Consider the following 16,498-nt stretch of genomic DNA (forward strand, 5'->3'; position numbering starts at 1 on the left):
TAGTGAAGAAAGTTTTCACAAATAAAAAGGTTGTTTAAACCTATACAATAAATACGATAGAGACACAGATGTAAAACACAATCTATTAGCTGTTCTATGACCCAGGCAACTCACCTTAGCAAACATCCGATCTCCATCATTGTCCAAGATGAGCACAGCTTTCACAGTGTACAGGGAGGGTTCCTATGAAGATAAATAGAGAGTGACTACAAATACATTTTCCTCCATCGTCACAGGCTTAGTGGGGGCCTAACAAATGAGCGAAAAGTCATGAGAACTAAAAGTTAGTAAATAAGATGAGTTATCTCTAGCAAAAGATAACAGCATGCACGTGAAACACTAGGCACACATTACTTACTATTCGAAAACAAGCCTTCGAGGTTTTCATCCCACCCCACAACTTACAGAACTCCATTCACGATGTCTCACACTGAAATAAAACTATTCTGGGGAGCTCAAGAAACTGATTTAGAGTTCTATAACGCTACATTTTATACATATCAAATTTAGTGTAATAATTAGATTTTCCGTCGGGGCTTACTTTGTTTGCCACTGTCAAATACTCCATTACAAATGTGCCCCATGCACCATAACATAACAGCCCTAGCAATATAAAAATTAATGATGGCAATCTCAGAGAGATGGGGTGTTGCAAGAGAGTCTTCTATTAAAGTATTTTGACAATCCCAATTCAGCTTTGAACTAATTTTTCAGTTTAATACAGAAATAAAATGTGTTCATTATGAGCTGCCTAGTTGGAAAATGGCATTTTTCTCCAATTTATAAAAATGACAGCAGTGGAAAGAAGCAGTATGAAATTCAGTCATTCAACTCCATGCCCAAAGTTGTAACATACATTGATCCTCCGAAAATGTCTCCTTGGATTCTCAAAGCGGTCTACTCATAGGCAATTCAAGTAGATAGTGGCATGTGGGGAATTGCACTTTGGCCAGTTGTCTCAAGCTGCAAGATATGTTCGATTAGGCAGTGTAGCCTATTTGATGAGAGGCAGTTTCAAACGGGACTACCTTATCAGAGATCATTGTACAGTATATTCTAATGCAATCTGCCACTTTATTTCGAGAATATTGATAGATTTAAAGCGCCTATCAGCTCAAGAAGGCCCTGGACTAGACCACCTCCTTCCTCTCCAGCAGAACACAGAGCGTGTTAAAGTCTACATGGCATCGCTCGCCCACGTAGCCCGACTGCACGACCTCAACATCACCTCTTACGCCGATGACACCCAGCTGATCCTCTCCCTCACCAAGGACCCCTACACCGCCAAAACCAACCTCAACGAAGGAATGAAGGCCGTCACCGAATGGATGAGGAACAGCCGGCTGAAGCTGAACTCAGACAAGACGGAGGTCATCATCCTCGGATCCACCCCCTCGGCCTGGGACGACTCCTGGTGGCCGACCACACTGGGAACAGCTCCAACACCCACCGATCACACACGCAACCTATGGGTCACCCTCAACTCCACTCTCTCCATGTCCAAGCAGGTCAATGCGGTCTCTTCCTCCTGCTTCAACACCCTCCGCATGATCTACAAGTGGATCCCCACCGAAACGAGAAGAACGGTCACCCAGGCCCTCATCAGCAGCCGACTGGACTACGGAACGCCCTCTACGCAGGAGCCTCGGCCAAACTTCTGAAATGGCTGCAACGCATCCAAAACGCCTCTGCACACCTGATCCTCGACATCCCTCGCTGCAGCCATATCACACCCCACCTGAGAGACCTGCACTGGCTCCCAGTCAACAAGAGGATAACCTTCAAGCTCCTTACCCATACACACAAGGCACTCTACAACACTGGACCAGCGTATCTCAGACGACTCAGCTTCTACTCCCCCACCCGCCAGCTCCGCTGACCTCGTCACAGTCCCCCCACATCCGAAGAGCGACCTCCGGCGTCAGATCGTTCTCCTACCTCGCGCCAAGACCTGAACATCCTCCCCATCCACCTACAGCAGACCCAACACCTGCTGACCTTCAGGAGACTCCTCAAGACCTGGTTTTTCGAGCAGTAGCAGCACTCCTCACCCCCCAGCGCCTTGAAACCCTCATGGGTGAGTAGTGTGCTTTATAAATGCTATGATTGATTGATTGAAGTTGCATGGAGACACCATTGAACTCCTACAAATCTGTTATTCACCAGTTACTTTCAGGATCAAAAATTGAGCACTCAAGAATGATTTTGAACCCTCGTAACGTCGTTATTAATAGCTCCTCACCCTCCTCACCCTTGAAAATCCATTCCAGCAAAGTCTTGAGGGAACATTATAAATAAGTCTTAAGAATCCAGGAGAAGTAAGAGAATGTGCAGGATCAATAATATTATAGCTATTGACTGCCACTGTACAAATTAAAAGCAGCTGTATAAAGACAGAAGGATATGATGGACATTATGCTTTTGCACAAAACAATGACAGCTATTAAGAGCTACTTGGAAAAACTGCTATAATGATGTGGCAAGCAAGATAGATTAAATGGATCAATGTAAGAATAAACGTAGAGGATATGGTCAAAGATTAGAGGTAAGAATGAGAGAAATATTGGTGGTATTAGGAAAGTTTTCCTTGAATAATTACAATATAGGCAGTCCCAGTACTGAGCAAAGGCAATGGTCAACAGTACTCCACTACTAAAGAATAGAGGCAGCCCCAAGGATCACAGAAAGTTAAGTGGGGGAAGATATCCGGAAAAAATTCAGATAAGGGCCTGTAAAGTTTAAAGATACTGCACAGATGTTCACAAAACTGGTAAATTATGGAGGGGTGGGGTGAAGTATCAGTTCCTACTTCAAGCTCAATGTCACTCCATCCCTCATCATCTAAACGTTTACGCTGAGGTCTGGCGATGTCAAGCAAATGAATTAATGAGCAACCCGGCTCATAGAGGTTCACTGTATTCTTTGTTTGAACTAACAAGAAGTTTACACCTCAAGAATGTGATGATCATGACAAGTAGCACATGAAAGGGGTCAGTCGTTGGTTGATGATTAAATGTAGTGCGACCGTGTTTGCATAACTGTACAAATTTGCTTTTGAAAATTATTGCAGCACCGACAGAAGTATATCACAGACGACCTCCAAAACCTATAAATGGTACTTCACTTGAGGAAAAGGAGGAATGCCGGCATGTTTACCTTTGTAGTAAATGCCATTGTTTTGACATGCAACTTACCATCATAAATTGCAGATTAGTCATTTTTAGTCCAACAGTTCTCACACAATACAATCTCTTGAGTAAATATTAACTCTGGCATGACATTATTATGCAATGCACAATAATACCTATTCCCATAATACTCCCTTTGCCCACCTTGATTATGAAGGTATAAAGTTCTAGAGCAAAGCTTTGTTTTGAAGGTGGGAGGGATGTTTGCCATGCTGTCACCAGTTCCCTGTTGTATATATTTAACTGTTTTGTATGGAAGCATATTAGCACAGGTGCACTGTATGTATGCTTTTATGATTTTAACACCTAAAATCGAATAAAGCTCGTTTTGGTTTGATTTGATTTGAACTGTTTTGTATGGAAGCATATTAGCACAGGTGCACTGCAGGTCAATATTTCAGAGGGCGCAACTTAAGACATGGAAAGCTAAATGTATGCCACAGTGCAAGTGCAATCATAGCCATGCCTTGTTAATGTTACATATATTTGTTAACATTAGTGTTATATGTGCAATAAAGCCAACAGACAGTACAGCTTCATTCTTTTTCAGACATCAAGAATGAGTATTTTCAAAGAGACAATAATAATTCAAAACCGCAGACAGAGTAAAACTCAAGTCAATTCAACGTATCTTGAATTGAGAGAAAACCATTCTATAAATTATAAATAAGGGCATTCCTTGTGTGGCTAACACCTCAACTTTCTCTGCGAAGCTGAACCCCACCTTTATCATTTGATCCACCAAACAGTGCTACTCATGCAATACCCACAAAAAAAGCTGAAAAAGAGCAAATGCATGCTTTCCAAAAATACATGATGCAATTAGGATTCTTCCACAGTTGGGGGTCACAAAGACTAATAGAAGCAAGCTAATATTAATAAGCAAGCTAATAATCAAATTTACTAAAACACTGAAGGGCCTCGACTATGCACAGTTCACGTACAGCTAATGTCTTAATGATATAGATCAAAGTCTGAATAACTAAGGGGCCAGGTTTTGAGAAATAGTTGGTGAAAATTGTATATATACACATTATTGTGGTTATAGCCTCCATTTCTTGGAAAAGGGATGGCAGATAAACTAAATCTAGACAGAAAAACGCAAAACATGCTATTCTGAAAGGACTATTCCTTTCAAGACCACTTACATTTTCTCCTCAAATACTCTTAGTGCAACAAAAATAACTTCTTACAATGAAGATGTTAATGATCAGAATTGTAAATTTCCCCAGTCTCATTAGCAGGCTTATGCTTGTCACACGCTCTCAATTTTAACATAGCTTTAAAAGTATCTGCTTTTTTAATACAAAGTAAAACTCAGTTCAGATTTCCAACTTAATTTTTTGGGTAGGTTTATATTTGAAATTTAGTTTAACAGCAAGATATATACATACACATTATTACATCGATAAACAGATGGGCAACTTCATTTTGCTTAACTGAAGTTTGCCTAAAGAAGGCTGGTTGTATAATTGAAGACCTTAATCGGTTCTGTGTACCTGATGCCAGTCTGGGAAACATCTACAAAGGGAGGATTAAGACTTAACCTCAACACCCTTCCCTCAATTGTTAGGAATGTGAAAAACAACACTCAGCCATAGAATTTCTCTTCTCAGGCCATACTAAATGCTGAATAAAAAACCTGCAATTTAATAGGAAACGGCAGAACCTGAGACCCAATAACACTAACAAGCACTGGCATAGCCAATAGGTCTCGCCTTTGGAACATTAAAAGTGCGTAGCCATGCAGCACATTATCCTGGGTGATGAGCCCTGTGAGCTATCTCCGGAGGAGTGAAGCCTGGGAGTGGAGGGGACAGGGCAGTAACAACGGGTAAGCAGCAGGGAGGGTGGTGGGCAGGCAACTTCAATGGGGGAAAATGATGCAGTGGGGGAGGACAAGCAGCGATGAGGTGTGTTGAAAAAAAAGGGATGTGAACCCAGGCAAAACAAAATGTAGAAACCTAGATACCTAGGCTTGAATATTGAAATGCTGATTTTGAAATGAGCCCTGGTCAGTGCTTTTTTTATGCATTTCTTTAAAATCACATCATCTCCTTGTAAAATATTAGATTTGGTATGTCGATGCGATACCGGATTTATTGGTTCATGTATTACATGCCCATGGCCAATTTTTGTTACCACTTTAAACTTGTATGGTTTGCATATTAAACAATCACATGCGCTGGGGAAATAGTTGTAAGCTTTGAGAAAGGCTTGAGGAGAGGACTGGGGTAAGTGTACAAGGTTGAGAACAAAATGCATGAATAAGCATGTAAACATTGTTCAAAGTCTGGATGAACAGTAAATCCCCTTCTGTCCTCTATAGGTTTCTTGAGCCCAAACACTACTTGTTCTGGTGGCGTGTCAAGCAGCAGACAGTCCTGTCTGTCATAATAATGAATGAACTGCATAAGCACCAACAATTATTAAAAATGAAAAGTAGGCACAGAAAAAACATACACAGCGAAATACATAGATACTTGCATACACACAAACAAAGCACAAAAGGACAGAGGCATGAACATAAACAACCATTTACAACCACGGAAAGCGGGAGATATTTTTAAATAAATGTCCCAGTGTACATGTTTATTGCAATCAATGAACACACATTAAATATTTTTATTTGGTTTCAATTTTATGGGTACTGCTCCTTTTGCAAGTGGATTATATGTAAAAAAAAAAAAAAAAGCTGTCACCCTTTGGTGCTGGTATACACTATATAAAAAGAACAAATAAATAAGGGAATGCCAGAGAAAAAAATATTCTTTGCTCTAAGAGTATATTAACTCCTTCCCACACTTACAAAATCGGTGCCTACCAATGAAGAACTCCGATCCAAAGTTTTTTTGCTTTTTTTTTGTTTAAACCAGTAGTTTATCTCTCATGTTGTAAATGCCAGCTCCTAAGTCTCCACATTCTTCAAACACAGCCGCACAGCCCTTTCCGTTAAAAAATAAATACATTCTCATGCTGTATGGAATGTTATGCATCTAGTGAGCTGAGACTGGTGGGGCTGTGGTGAAGGAGGCAGCAGTTATGTTTGTGTTATAGGATGAGCTCTGCTGTGAAAAATAAGCCTGCAGAGTGTCCTCAACATTACCCTGCCCACTGAGGAAACAAAGAATAAACATATAAATGCATGTAGCCACTGAAACAAGGAGCATGAGTGTGGGCGATGACGAATCAAGCCGCAAATCCGGAGGGCCTTTTGCGGCGGCACGTTTTGGTGTAAAAAGCCTGATGAAATAAAGTCCTAAAATACGAGCTGGAGATAGAAAGTGTGCTTAACATACCATCTGTTTCTAAAGTAAACAAGCACTGTATCAACATGTCTTGAGGGAAACCCGTACAATAAAAAACACAAAAGCAAACTGCATGGAGAGGGGGGAAAGAAAAAGTGGTGCACCAAAACAAAACGTGGCCACTAGTGAAATGATCCATGTAGCAGAGTCAGTCACCAGGGTGGTAACAAACTAGCCACGAGGTGGGAGAAATATACACTATTCACCAATGACAGCAATGCAGTTTGGAAAGCAACCAAGAAAAAAGTGGTAGGGAGTTTAAACTCCACTGAAGGATTACTGTGTGCCTCGCAGTGCAGCGCATGCGCTCTGACTCTAGGCTCGACCTAAAAAGCAGCCTTAGCTGCTTGTATTCTTGTACAGAGGAAATCAGACTGCACTGCTGCTCCTTTGGAGATGGGGTCAAGACTGATATGCATATAGTTGGATCCCTTTCTGTAAGGGCAGAGAATATCAAAAACAAGATCTAGCGTAATCATTATAAAGCATTGCTTTTGGTTATCTCTGAACAGGATTGGTAGGAATTCCCCCAGAATCTCACCAGTCAAAGAACCAGGCTTAGCCTCAAGTTGGACTAGTTTATAATGTACTAAAATACAGATTTGTAAAAGGGAGGGAGAATAAGGAATGTTTCTTCCACAGAAACATCCCAGAGGGTCTGAGCCACTTTGTGTGCATTCAGAAAAAACAAAAGAAAAAAAAATCACTGAAATGATAGTTGCCATATTTCTGAGAACTGCTCTGCTAATTTTATACTGATGTTCTTGCTTCATTTTGAAACACTCGCTGGATTGAGGCACTAGCAAACAACAGCACATTACTAGGGTTGTGGGCGGAGGTCTGTGCCTTATTAGATGTTGTTAAAGTAATAATTTCCAAGACTCATGTTCTTTTGTTGACAGATTGTGTCCTTTTTAATGACTTATTCCAAATGTGATATACACGAAAAACAGCCCACACGCGTTTCGCCTGGTGGCCAGTTGGGATGTATGACGTTACAACGCATGCTTTTACCACGCATGCTGTCACAACGCAGGTTTTACTACGCATACCATTACAACGCATAGCGCTTTGGGGTGCTGGATAGTGAATAGTTTAATTTACTATTCCAACTCCAGTCCCCGTGGACACTAGGGAAGGTGTTGGATAGTAAATTAAATCTATTCCCTATCCTAGAGCGCTCCCAAGCGCAATGCGTAGTAATGGTTTTCGTTGTAAAACCTGCGTTGTAATAGCACTGCGTGGTAAAAGTTGTGTTGTAAAGGATGTTTCCCGGCCAGTTGGCCGGGGGCTGTCTCAAGGAAGAACGCCCAAAGTGCGGACTTTAATCTGTTAATCAAAGCATGAATTAGTCTCTGCGGTCTCTGGAACAAACGAAGTGCAAAACACGTGTCGCTGTTTTTCAGGAATGATATCACATTTGGAATAAGTCATTGAAAAAGGACACAATCTGTCAACAAAAGAACATGAATCTTGGAAATTATTACTCTAACGACATCTAATAAGAAGGCACATACCTCCGCCCACAACCCTAGCTATAGCGTTCCCAATGGCTCTTGGGTGCAGCCATTTGTGAGGAGCTTGCCACCACCAATTGGGGGCCCTGACCACTGTAGTGTGAAGCCTAGTCCAGCCCACCATTTCCAGTGACCTACAGCACGTTACTACTCTTCCTGTCAAGTCTTAACATAGTCGCAAGCTTGTAAAAAAGTCTTATTTCTAATATTAACCCAACTATCTCCTCAATGTCTCAAAATCAGAATATAAAGCACATAAAATTAGAACTGTTTTATGCACCTGATTACAGCAGATACTTAACTACGGCCAGGGTATAGCCCCCCTTTTTTATAACCTCTCCTTAGCCTTTAACACTGTCAGCTACTGAATCTTTCTGATGAGGAGAGGACGCTATACGCAGACCAGACGTGCGGATAGGTAGGAGGTGCAGGCGAGAGTGGGCAAGTAGAGGTGCAGGGCCACCAAAACTACCCACTACCCATCGACCACCAATTTTGGAACGTCGAAGCATTGGAGCCCTCTGTAACTGTCAGAGACGGGGGAAGTTGGCGGTAAGGCTCAAACTGCACGCGGCATAGTGATATAGTGGCACTAAGAGGTGCGGGAGCATGGAATGAAAAGAGTGGGGAGAGTGCTAGACACACGCAGTGCGGGGCCTCTTGGTGCACGGAAGCGGCCAGCTTAGAGGCTGGTGCTGCTTGTGCCCGGGGGGAGGCACCTGTTTTCCCCCTATTTAGCTGTCTGATTTTAGATGTACAGCTCCTGTGTTCAATGTACTTTGTTGAGTGACGCTTGCACCTTTGTCATCCCATCAGTGCTGCCATTAGCAGCGACGTAGACAAGAAATGTGGTAACAGCATAATTGGATTGGATTGAGAGAGCACCTTCATAGTGCACCTGAAGATTAAACAAGCATTGGCATAGCCAATAGGTCTTGCCTTTGTGTCCTTATAAGTGTTTAGCCATGAAACAGTTGATGTTGTTGCACCAAGGATATTGTACTGCATAACTAAATACTTATAAGGTACCAAAGGCGAGACCTATTGGCTATGCCATTGCTTGTGTAATACATTTTAAGTTAGTTGTTAACTAAACTACCTGGTCTGCATCTTTTATGTGCTGTGATGTATTAGATTACCCTTCTCAAACTATCACCCAAATGGTTTGTGGCCGAGTCATGCAAGTGAAAAGACAAGTAGCCAGTCTTAAGTGAAACCAATCTTGCTTCCAATGGCACAAGCTTTTAGTCACTCCCAGGTTCGCCAATTCAGTTGGAAAGTGAAAACACCAGGAAAACCTGACTGAATGCGTTTCTCCAACGAGAAAAATTCTTCATTTGTGCTCCGCACAGGCACTTATTTACTATCACTGGCACATATTTATGACACACATGGTGGCAAGGTCGGTCTATTTTTAGAACATCGGCAGCCGTTTTAACAATTCAAAATGCATTAAAATATTAATGCCAACGCGTCCTGGTCATTCTTGCAGCTGTGGGTGATTAGGAGAAATCCAAATTGCCAGATCTATAGGAGTGTGATAGTAACTACCATTGCTGGTACTGAGATTTGGCAGCACTGACAGGAACAGTGGGTGGTGAAAGCTGCAGTGGCCTCCTGAGAAATATCTTGGGCCCTGCTAATTACATTTAGTTTATATGCAAATTAAGAACTGCGTCCCTACAACATTTGGTCATCTTGTGGTTCCAAAGTCAGCGAATAAAGCAACGTTCTGGCATATGGCTTGGAGGTCATCAAAAACTACAGATGACAAAGCTTTGAAAGAAACAGAAAGTATATACACAATACACAGTGACTCAGCAGTCAAGAAGAAACACGAAGATCTCTTTAGCAAACAGTAGCAGCCTTCTGACAAAATCACTTTTCAATAGATTGGGGAGAAGGGCGGATTTTATTCCCTACGTTTTACAATAAGCGTTAACTATTATCTTGGCAACATAGGAAGGTTTCCTTTACATCCGGTCATACGAGGAGGCTTGTTCATTCAGTAATCAGAGGACAATCTGAACTGTCTTTAGCAGTCCCACTGGTGTGCAGCCAAGGAGAATTCCAATGCGATGCGAGGCTCTGCCTGGCTTTTCCCACTGCAGTCCACAGGAACCTTTAATCGGGACGCCACGCCCGACTAGACTGGAATTGTTAACAGAGAAACCAAGGGTAGCTGACGGCACCCCATGTGTCGGTGAAGCGACGCTTGCGCTCTTTTCACCTGTCAACTCTTCCTGACCGGCCCGCACCAAGAAGCTACTTATCCAAATCCCAGGAAGACTCGTAACAAAACCCACGACCTTCTGCCTAACCCCCGCCCCCCACGTGTCCTGATGAAGACCCTCTTGTAAGGGCCAACCTGCTCCTACGTATCTATGGGGTCGAAACGTCAACAACTGGATCCCGCACCAGCTTCCTTCCGAAGCTTGAAATAATTTGGCTTTCTTATTTGGAAGCATGGTCATAATTTAATACAGTGTCATTCATGCGATTTTCTGTGTCTGGCGCCAACCATAGCCAGTCTCTTAATATTTCTCAAAGAAGTACTTGTGACTTGTACTGTATAATCAATATATTTTGCTTCTGCACTACTTTCCACCACGTATACCCTAACTTTGCCCCCTTTCCCCCCACTTGCCTTGGACACTACGATGTATTGATTTGTGCATTTGTGCTATGTGTGCCAATTTTACATGCAGTACCTTGTGATTAAATAACAAATGTACTTTCCACTCTTGTTTGTGGTTTCTAATTTTTCCATTCCTTACTATACTATTTGCATTCATCCTGGGACCACTCCCTTTTTGTACTTATAGCTACCCAGGTCCCAGTGACTAGTTTGGGTATACCCATTTACTATAACGTCCACAGGAACCCTGCATCGAGCATGTTGAAATATTCAGTTCATGTAATACAGACGCACGGTGAAAATGGGAGAGAATGTGCTAGAATAGCACTGCGCAACGAAAATTGAGATGGGTAGGGATTCCGCCCCAGACAAAAGTGATCTTTCGCCACCTTTACAGCAAAACCCACTGCATGGCACATGAGAGAAAACAGTTGGCAATAGCAATTATTAGGATTGAGGGAAGCAAAGAAGCAAAGAGAAAACAAGCGCGGGAGCCTCGCTCTAAACAATTTTTTTTTTAAACGTGCAGGCAGGAGGGAGAGAGGCGGAGGAGTGCACCCGCGAGTGGTGCACGCGCGCTGGGGTGAGCAGTCTGCTCTTTTTCGAAGCACATACTCGTGCTTGTGGCACACCCCTGCACGCTCCCGCAAGGTGTATGCTGCCACAAGCAAGAGTATGTGCTTCGAAAAAGAGCTGAATGACAGCTAAAGGTCTCCTATGCAGCGCATGCCTAGGCTAAACCTAAAAAAAGGGGGACTTAGGGAGTGTGCCCACAGATTGGGCAAACATGGCTTGTGATTTTGTAGCCCTTCGTTGCCATTGTGAGCCCTCTAATCTTCACCCTCTGCGCAGACAATTGTTTACAGTCAAAGCTTATGTAAAATATTGGCCCATTAGCCCCACTATTCCTAGCTAGTCTTCTGTCCATATTCATAGCCCCTACTGCTTTTTTAGAGGTTCCCCTTGCCCAGCACAAGTTATAAAATGTGATTGTGAAGTAAGGGTTACAGTAAGGGCTGCATTGGAGCAGACCCAACCTGTGGTCACTGTACAAGCCCCACCCAACGTTCCTCCCAGGCTTAGTGCCTAGTGTTTGATGCTTAGTCTGGACGGCTGAGTTGGTGACCAAGACTAGTATGTTGAAGCGTTTGCTACAACCAAGAGGTAGGGTGAATGGGGAAAGGTTGCAAAAGGGTGCAGTGGTGAGAAATGTACACTCAAAGGTGCTGTGGGAATCCGCTGTACAACCTACCCCTACAACGCCTTCCTCTGTTTTATATACATCTGAAGGTGTCCCCCTGGGGGGTCATCAGAGTTTTCGATGTGAGAGACTTGAGAAGTGTAGACTGCCGGGGGGAAAAGCAGTTATTGGCTTTGATGATCAATGCGTGCTAGAGGATATCACAGCATCCACCCATGGCTCTGCCTCTGCCTCTCTCCTCGATATCCCTAATGCTATGCAGGATGTGGCTTTGATGGCGTCTACGCAGGCTCCCCAAGGAGAGTCATTCATGAACAATGCCAGCCGAGATACAAGGGCGGCGGCGGTGCATGGCAATCCGGAACCAGGTGGAAGGCAGAACCCAGTCTAGAGGGGCAGGCTGGGCTCTGGTATGGCAATATGAGTTGAGTCTCCGAACTGAGATCGGAACTTGGAGCCAAATGAACTTATGACATTCATGATACACCTTTTGTACCTGATGTCCCTGTTGTCCTGACCTTAGTAAAAACAATACTATGCTTCTTTTATATATAGATCGCAATAAGAAGTGTAGGAGAGGACAATGGACTCCCCATAGAAGCTCTTTTCAAATGCAACAAATTCAGTAACTCCATTTGTGCATCTTTCCGGCTTAAAGGGAAGCAGAAGCAGAAGTCGGTTAGGTCGGTAGGAGGATTGGCATTGTCCATACTGAACTTTGTGACAAAGCATTTCAAAGTAAGGAGCTTGACAACTGAGACGATTGAGGAGTTGGATAATCACAATGCAGCAATGAATATAGATGACAGAGCAGGGGTCAGACTAGAAGAATCAAAAGAAACCACAATGGAGACCACCATTTCTGCTTGGTCATTAGTAACTCCGCCCCTGAGCGTAAACAGTCCCATTGGTGAGGGTGGGATGGGTATTGTAGGCTTTTTGCCTAAGGACTTGGGGAGGCAGAGACCTGGAAGTACTGTAGTGATGTACATCAGAGTGCTTTCCAGAGTGATCGTGTTCTCCTATTGTGGATAGGTACTTAAATCTTTCAAATCACTCAAATGACAAGGTACCAAATGAGATTATCCAAAATTATATTTCTGTCGAAAAGGCTAATGTCGATAGGACTGCCCACCAACTTACCTGGAGTGTCCGTTTGAGTCCAGGAGATCTGGAGCTATTAAGCTTATCTAGTCTAGTGGATTAGTATCATATGCGGCGGGACACTCTATGGGGTAAGACCCATAAATGATAATTTTCACAAGTATCTGTGAGGGCAGGTAGAGCAGGTTTAGCCTTGAATTAATTATCTTGTAACATTCAAACTGTGGGAATACTCCTCACTGAGCCCGAGGAGCCGGGTACAGTATTACGAAGGGAGACCCCAGCAAACAATTACAAATGCATTGATGAGACCAATTCTCAGAGAAACATGTCAGAGTTGGCCCAAAACCTGACAATGCTAAACCTTTCATCTCTTATGCAAGTACCGTTCACAGGGAATGTTAAAAGCCTTAGTATTGAATAACGCCCCAATGTTAAGCAGATTCAGCTTCTTGAAAATATAAGCAGAACGCTAAAAGATGGGACTTAAGGGCCTACCTTGGGAGTGAGGCCAAAAGGGTGTACCCCAAGTACAGGAGAGCTAAGCCCCAGGAGGTTATGCGATCTATACTAAATTTGTAGTGAAGCCCTCGTGGACTCACTTTGGTTCTCCATTTTAGTTTTATATTTTACACATTTTAGGCTGACATCGTTTTAGCAAACTTGTTTTAACATATTTTGCTTGCAGAATAATATTTCTGAGAAAAAGCTGCACATGCTGCTTGTTTTTAGACAGCCTTTCTGCTAAATTGTCTGTACATTTCGTTCAAGGCTAAGTACAGAACAAGATATCCTAGTGTTTGCATTGACGGTTGAGAGACAGCTTCTAACAACTAGACTCATCATATCACCAGAGCTGTACCTCCAACACAAAGGTTGCATTATATAAACTGTGCAATGACCCTTTACAGGTCAGAGGGTCACTCTGGCTACACATGTTCTGGAACGACTGCTGTGTTTGGCATGCAGCCCTGCTTACACTGATCTACTGTCCAAAAGAGAGGGATTGCCAATTCCACATTACCTTGGTCCAGTTATGGGGCGCAAGCTAACCTAAGAGATCAGGCTGAGGGTACACCCACTATGTTATCAGAGTAGGGGATGCAATAGGTAGAAATATATACAATGGTTGGACTCTTTATTCTTTTCACCATGTTCATAATGCTGGTTACATTGCTTTGTTTTATCTGCCTAATTATCACAGCTTATTCTTTCTATGCAAGATTACGAATGTTTCAATATATGTATTGAAAACTTTATTCATATTTTTCCTTGTGTTTACCATGGGCATGCCTAATATAATAAAGCAACAGAAGGGGTAAGATCTGTTTCCATGTTTCCCTTGGGGATCAGTGTCATTTTCGAGATTGTCAAAATCACCTGCCACCCCAGGAAGGTTAGGGGTTTTGAGGCACTGTGAGCTTGCTAAGAATTGGGGCAACCGTCTCTGATAGCGTAGAGGGACTTATTCCCTAAATTTGAAGCCAAGTTGTCCTAATACGCAGTCCTACCTTTTCTAGTGGGAACCGTATAACATGTCTGTGGGACATTCATCTCAAATCGCCCCAATCAAGTTCTGAAAAGATGGTCTGTCTTTGGGAAGAGAAGAGTCCTGTAAAAGTTTAGTATCAACCGGTCATTTAGATTGAGGGTGAAAGGAGGGCCACCAGTAGGAGGGGGTAGTGTAAAATAAGGCAGAAGGCGAGTGGCTTGGCATCTCTTAGGCAACCTTCGAAGTGGTCTTCTAAAGCAGCTAATGAAACTAAACAACTAGTTCCCAGGGAGAGAGCTTGTAAGACAGGAACCAGAAGATCGTTCAAACCTCAATGAGAGAGGAAAAAGCAGGAGTAGTAAAAAAAACTATTTTAAAAGTAGGCAGTGGGTGCGGGGGGGGGGGGGAGTACTAGAGTACTATAGAGAGACCACCCCCCTTTAAATACATGTCTTGCAATAGTAAAACTTGTAAGAGGAGAAGCCAAGGACTTTAAAAAAATCTCCAATTAGTTCAGGAAGGGAAAACATACCAGGTTAGGATTCCGCTGCAATTATTTTTTAAACCCCAATGCAAGACGAAGATGCGACTCTCTCATAGCCATTGTTAAACCGAGCCAGGCTTTAAAGTACTTTTGCAAACATAAAAAGTTTCAAAACATTTCCTCAAAGGACTTAATGCTGGTGGGCTTTAAGTCTGTAGCAGGTGCGGAGTTATCGTGTGCACTGTTTACCTCTGAGGAGGGAAAGTGCTCAATTGAAGCCGCAGCGCCTGCTTCGGTAGCCAATGGTATTTGCCTATATGACTGTGCTGATTCAGAGAGGAAGAGTGCCAACCAGCGGCAGGGGGAAGTTGGCTGTCGCAGGAAAGCACCATTTCTAGTTTAACATAGTGGGCTAAAGTACAATCAGGTAATTTCAACTACGTCCCAGGGTGTAAAACAGAAAGCTGGTGCAGGGAGGAGCTGGTGAGGACAGGACGGTTCGCAAGAAAGAATAGTGACCATTTTGTTCCAAAATGATAAAGGCCAAATTAGAGCAAATCAAGACTTGTCTCACCATCTAGATGTGGCTAGGCATCCACACATTTTGTGGAGGGTTGAGGGCCCCAATTTTAAGCAGTACAGTTTGCAGAGTGCTTTCCTCCAAAGTCATGCAGGGCCGTCATACCTCATCTTAGAGTGCTGGGGGAGCTGATGAGATTGATTGGTAGGAGTCAAGACGTCTACTGAAAAGACGTGTCTTGGTGTGTAACATTCATGGGTTTAACTATTGTATGTAAATTAAAGAGAAATCCAAAGCGATTATCCTGTAAAGTTTCTTTTTTTTATTTTTTTTATTGGGTTGTGTTCCCATAGTGCAAAATGCCAAGGTGTCGACCAGAGGAAGAGCTGCAGGGGGGCTATTAACCATGGTATCAGTTTGCTGTGGGAGGAAGTAAAGCTGCAAAATGCTTGTGCATGGGTACTTGCCTGTTTAATTTGTTTAACAATGTTGCGGAGCTGAAATAAATGGCCTTTTTAGGTCTCGCCTGTCGATGCGCATGCGCATCGAGCAAGGCGAGAGTATTGGCACTTATCCGCTCTTTATCCACACTGCAAGGAATCGTGGCGATTCCTTGCAGTGCACGATAAATTTAAGCTCAATGCGCATGCGCATTGAGCTTAAATGCGCGTGCACATGCCCCCAGCCGCCTACTCTCTCTCTCAGCCTTCCCACAACTCCGCCCCCTCACTACTTGATTGCACGGCCGCTAGGCCGTGCCTCCCCTACTCTCCTCCCCCCTCCTCCTCTCCTCCCATGCCTGCCTGCCTGCCTCAACTCTCCGCCTCCTCGATCTTCTGTAAAGAATAATTGAAGTATACTCATTAAACCAAACAAGGAACTTACACGTCTATCAAAGCTAAATTAACCCGTAAGAATAACACACAGCGTGTCATTCGTATATTACCAATCCTTACCGAATAATGGGACCGTCTGATTTAAAGCGTCCCGAGTCGATCACATTTTTTCAATGGGCTCTACACAGTCAGCGCAACTCAAGTCACTGC

The 16,498-nt window shown here is 43.2% G+C and overlaps 1 protein-coding gene across 2 annotated transcripts in view; it reads right to left on the bottom strand.

Moving 5' to 3' along the window:
- COPZ1 (coat protein complex I subunit zeta 1) overlaps positions 1–16,498 on the bottom strand; it is a 234,236-nt gene that overhangs the window by 144,314 nt on the left and 73,424 nt on the right. For both annotated transcript variants that reach the window (XM_086964906.1, XM_086964914.1), the window contains one exon: positions 115–183. In XM_086964906.1, the coding sequence (XP_086821032.1) occupies positions 115–183 (69 nt within the window). The remainder of the gene's footprint in view (positions 1–114; positions 184–16,498) is intronic.

This window comes from Lissotriton vulgaris, chromosome 1_1 (assembly GCF_964263255.1).
Source record: "Lissotriton vulgaris chromosome 1_1, aLisVul1.2, whole genome shotgun sequence".
Taxonomy (NCBI): Eukaryota; Metazoa; Chordata; class Amphibia; order Caudata; family Salamandridae; genus Lissotriton; species Lissotriton vulgaris.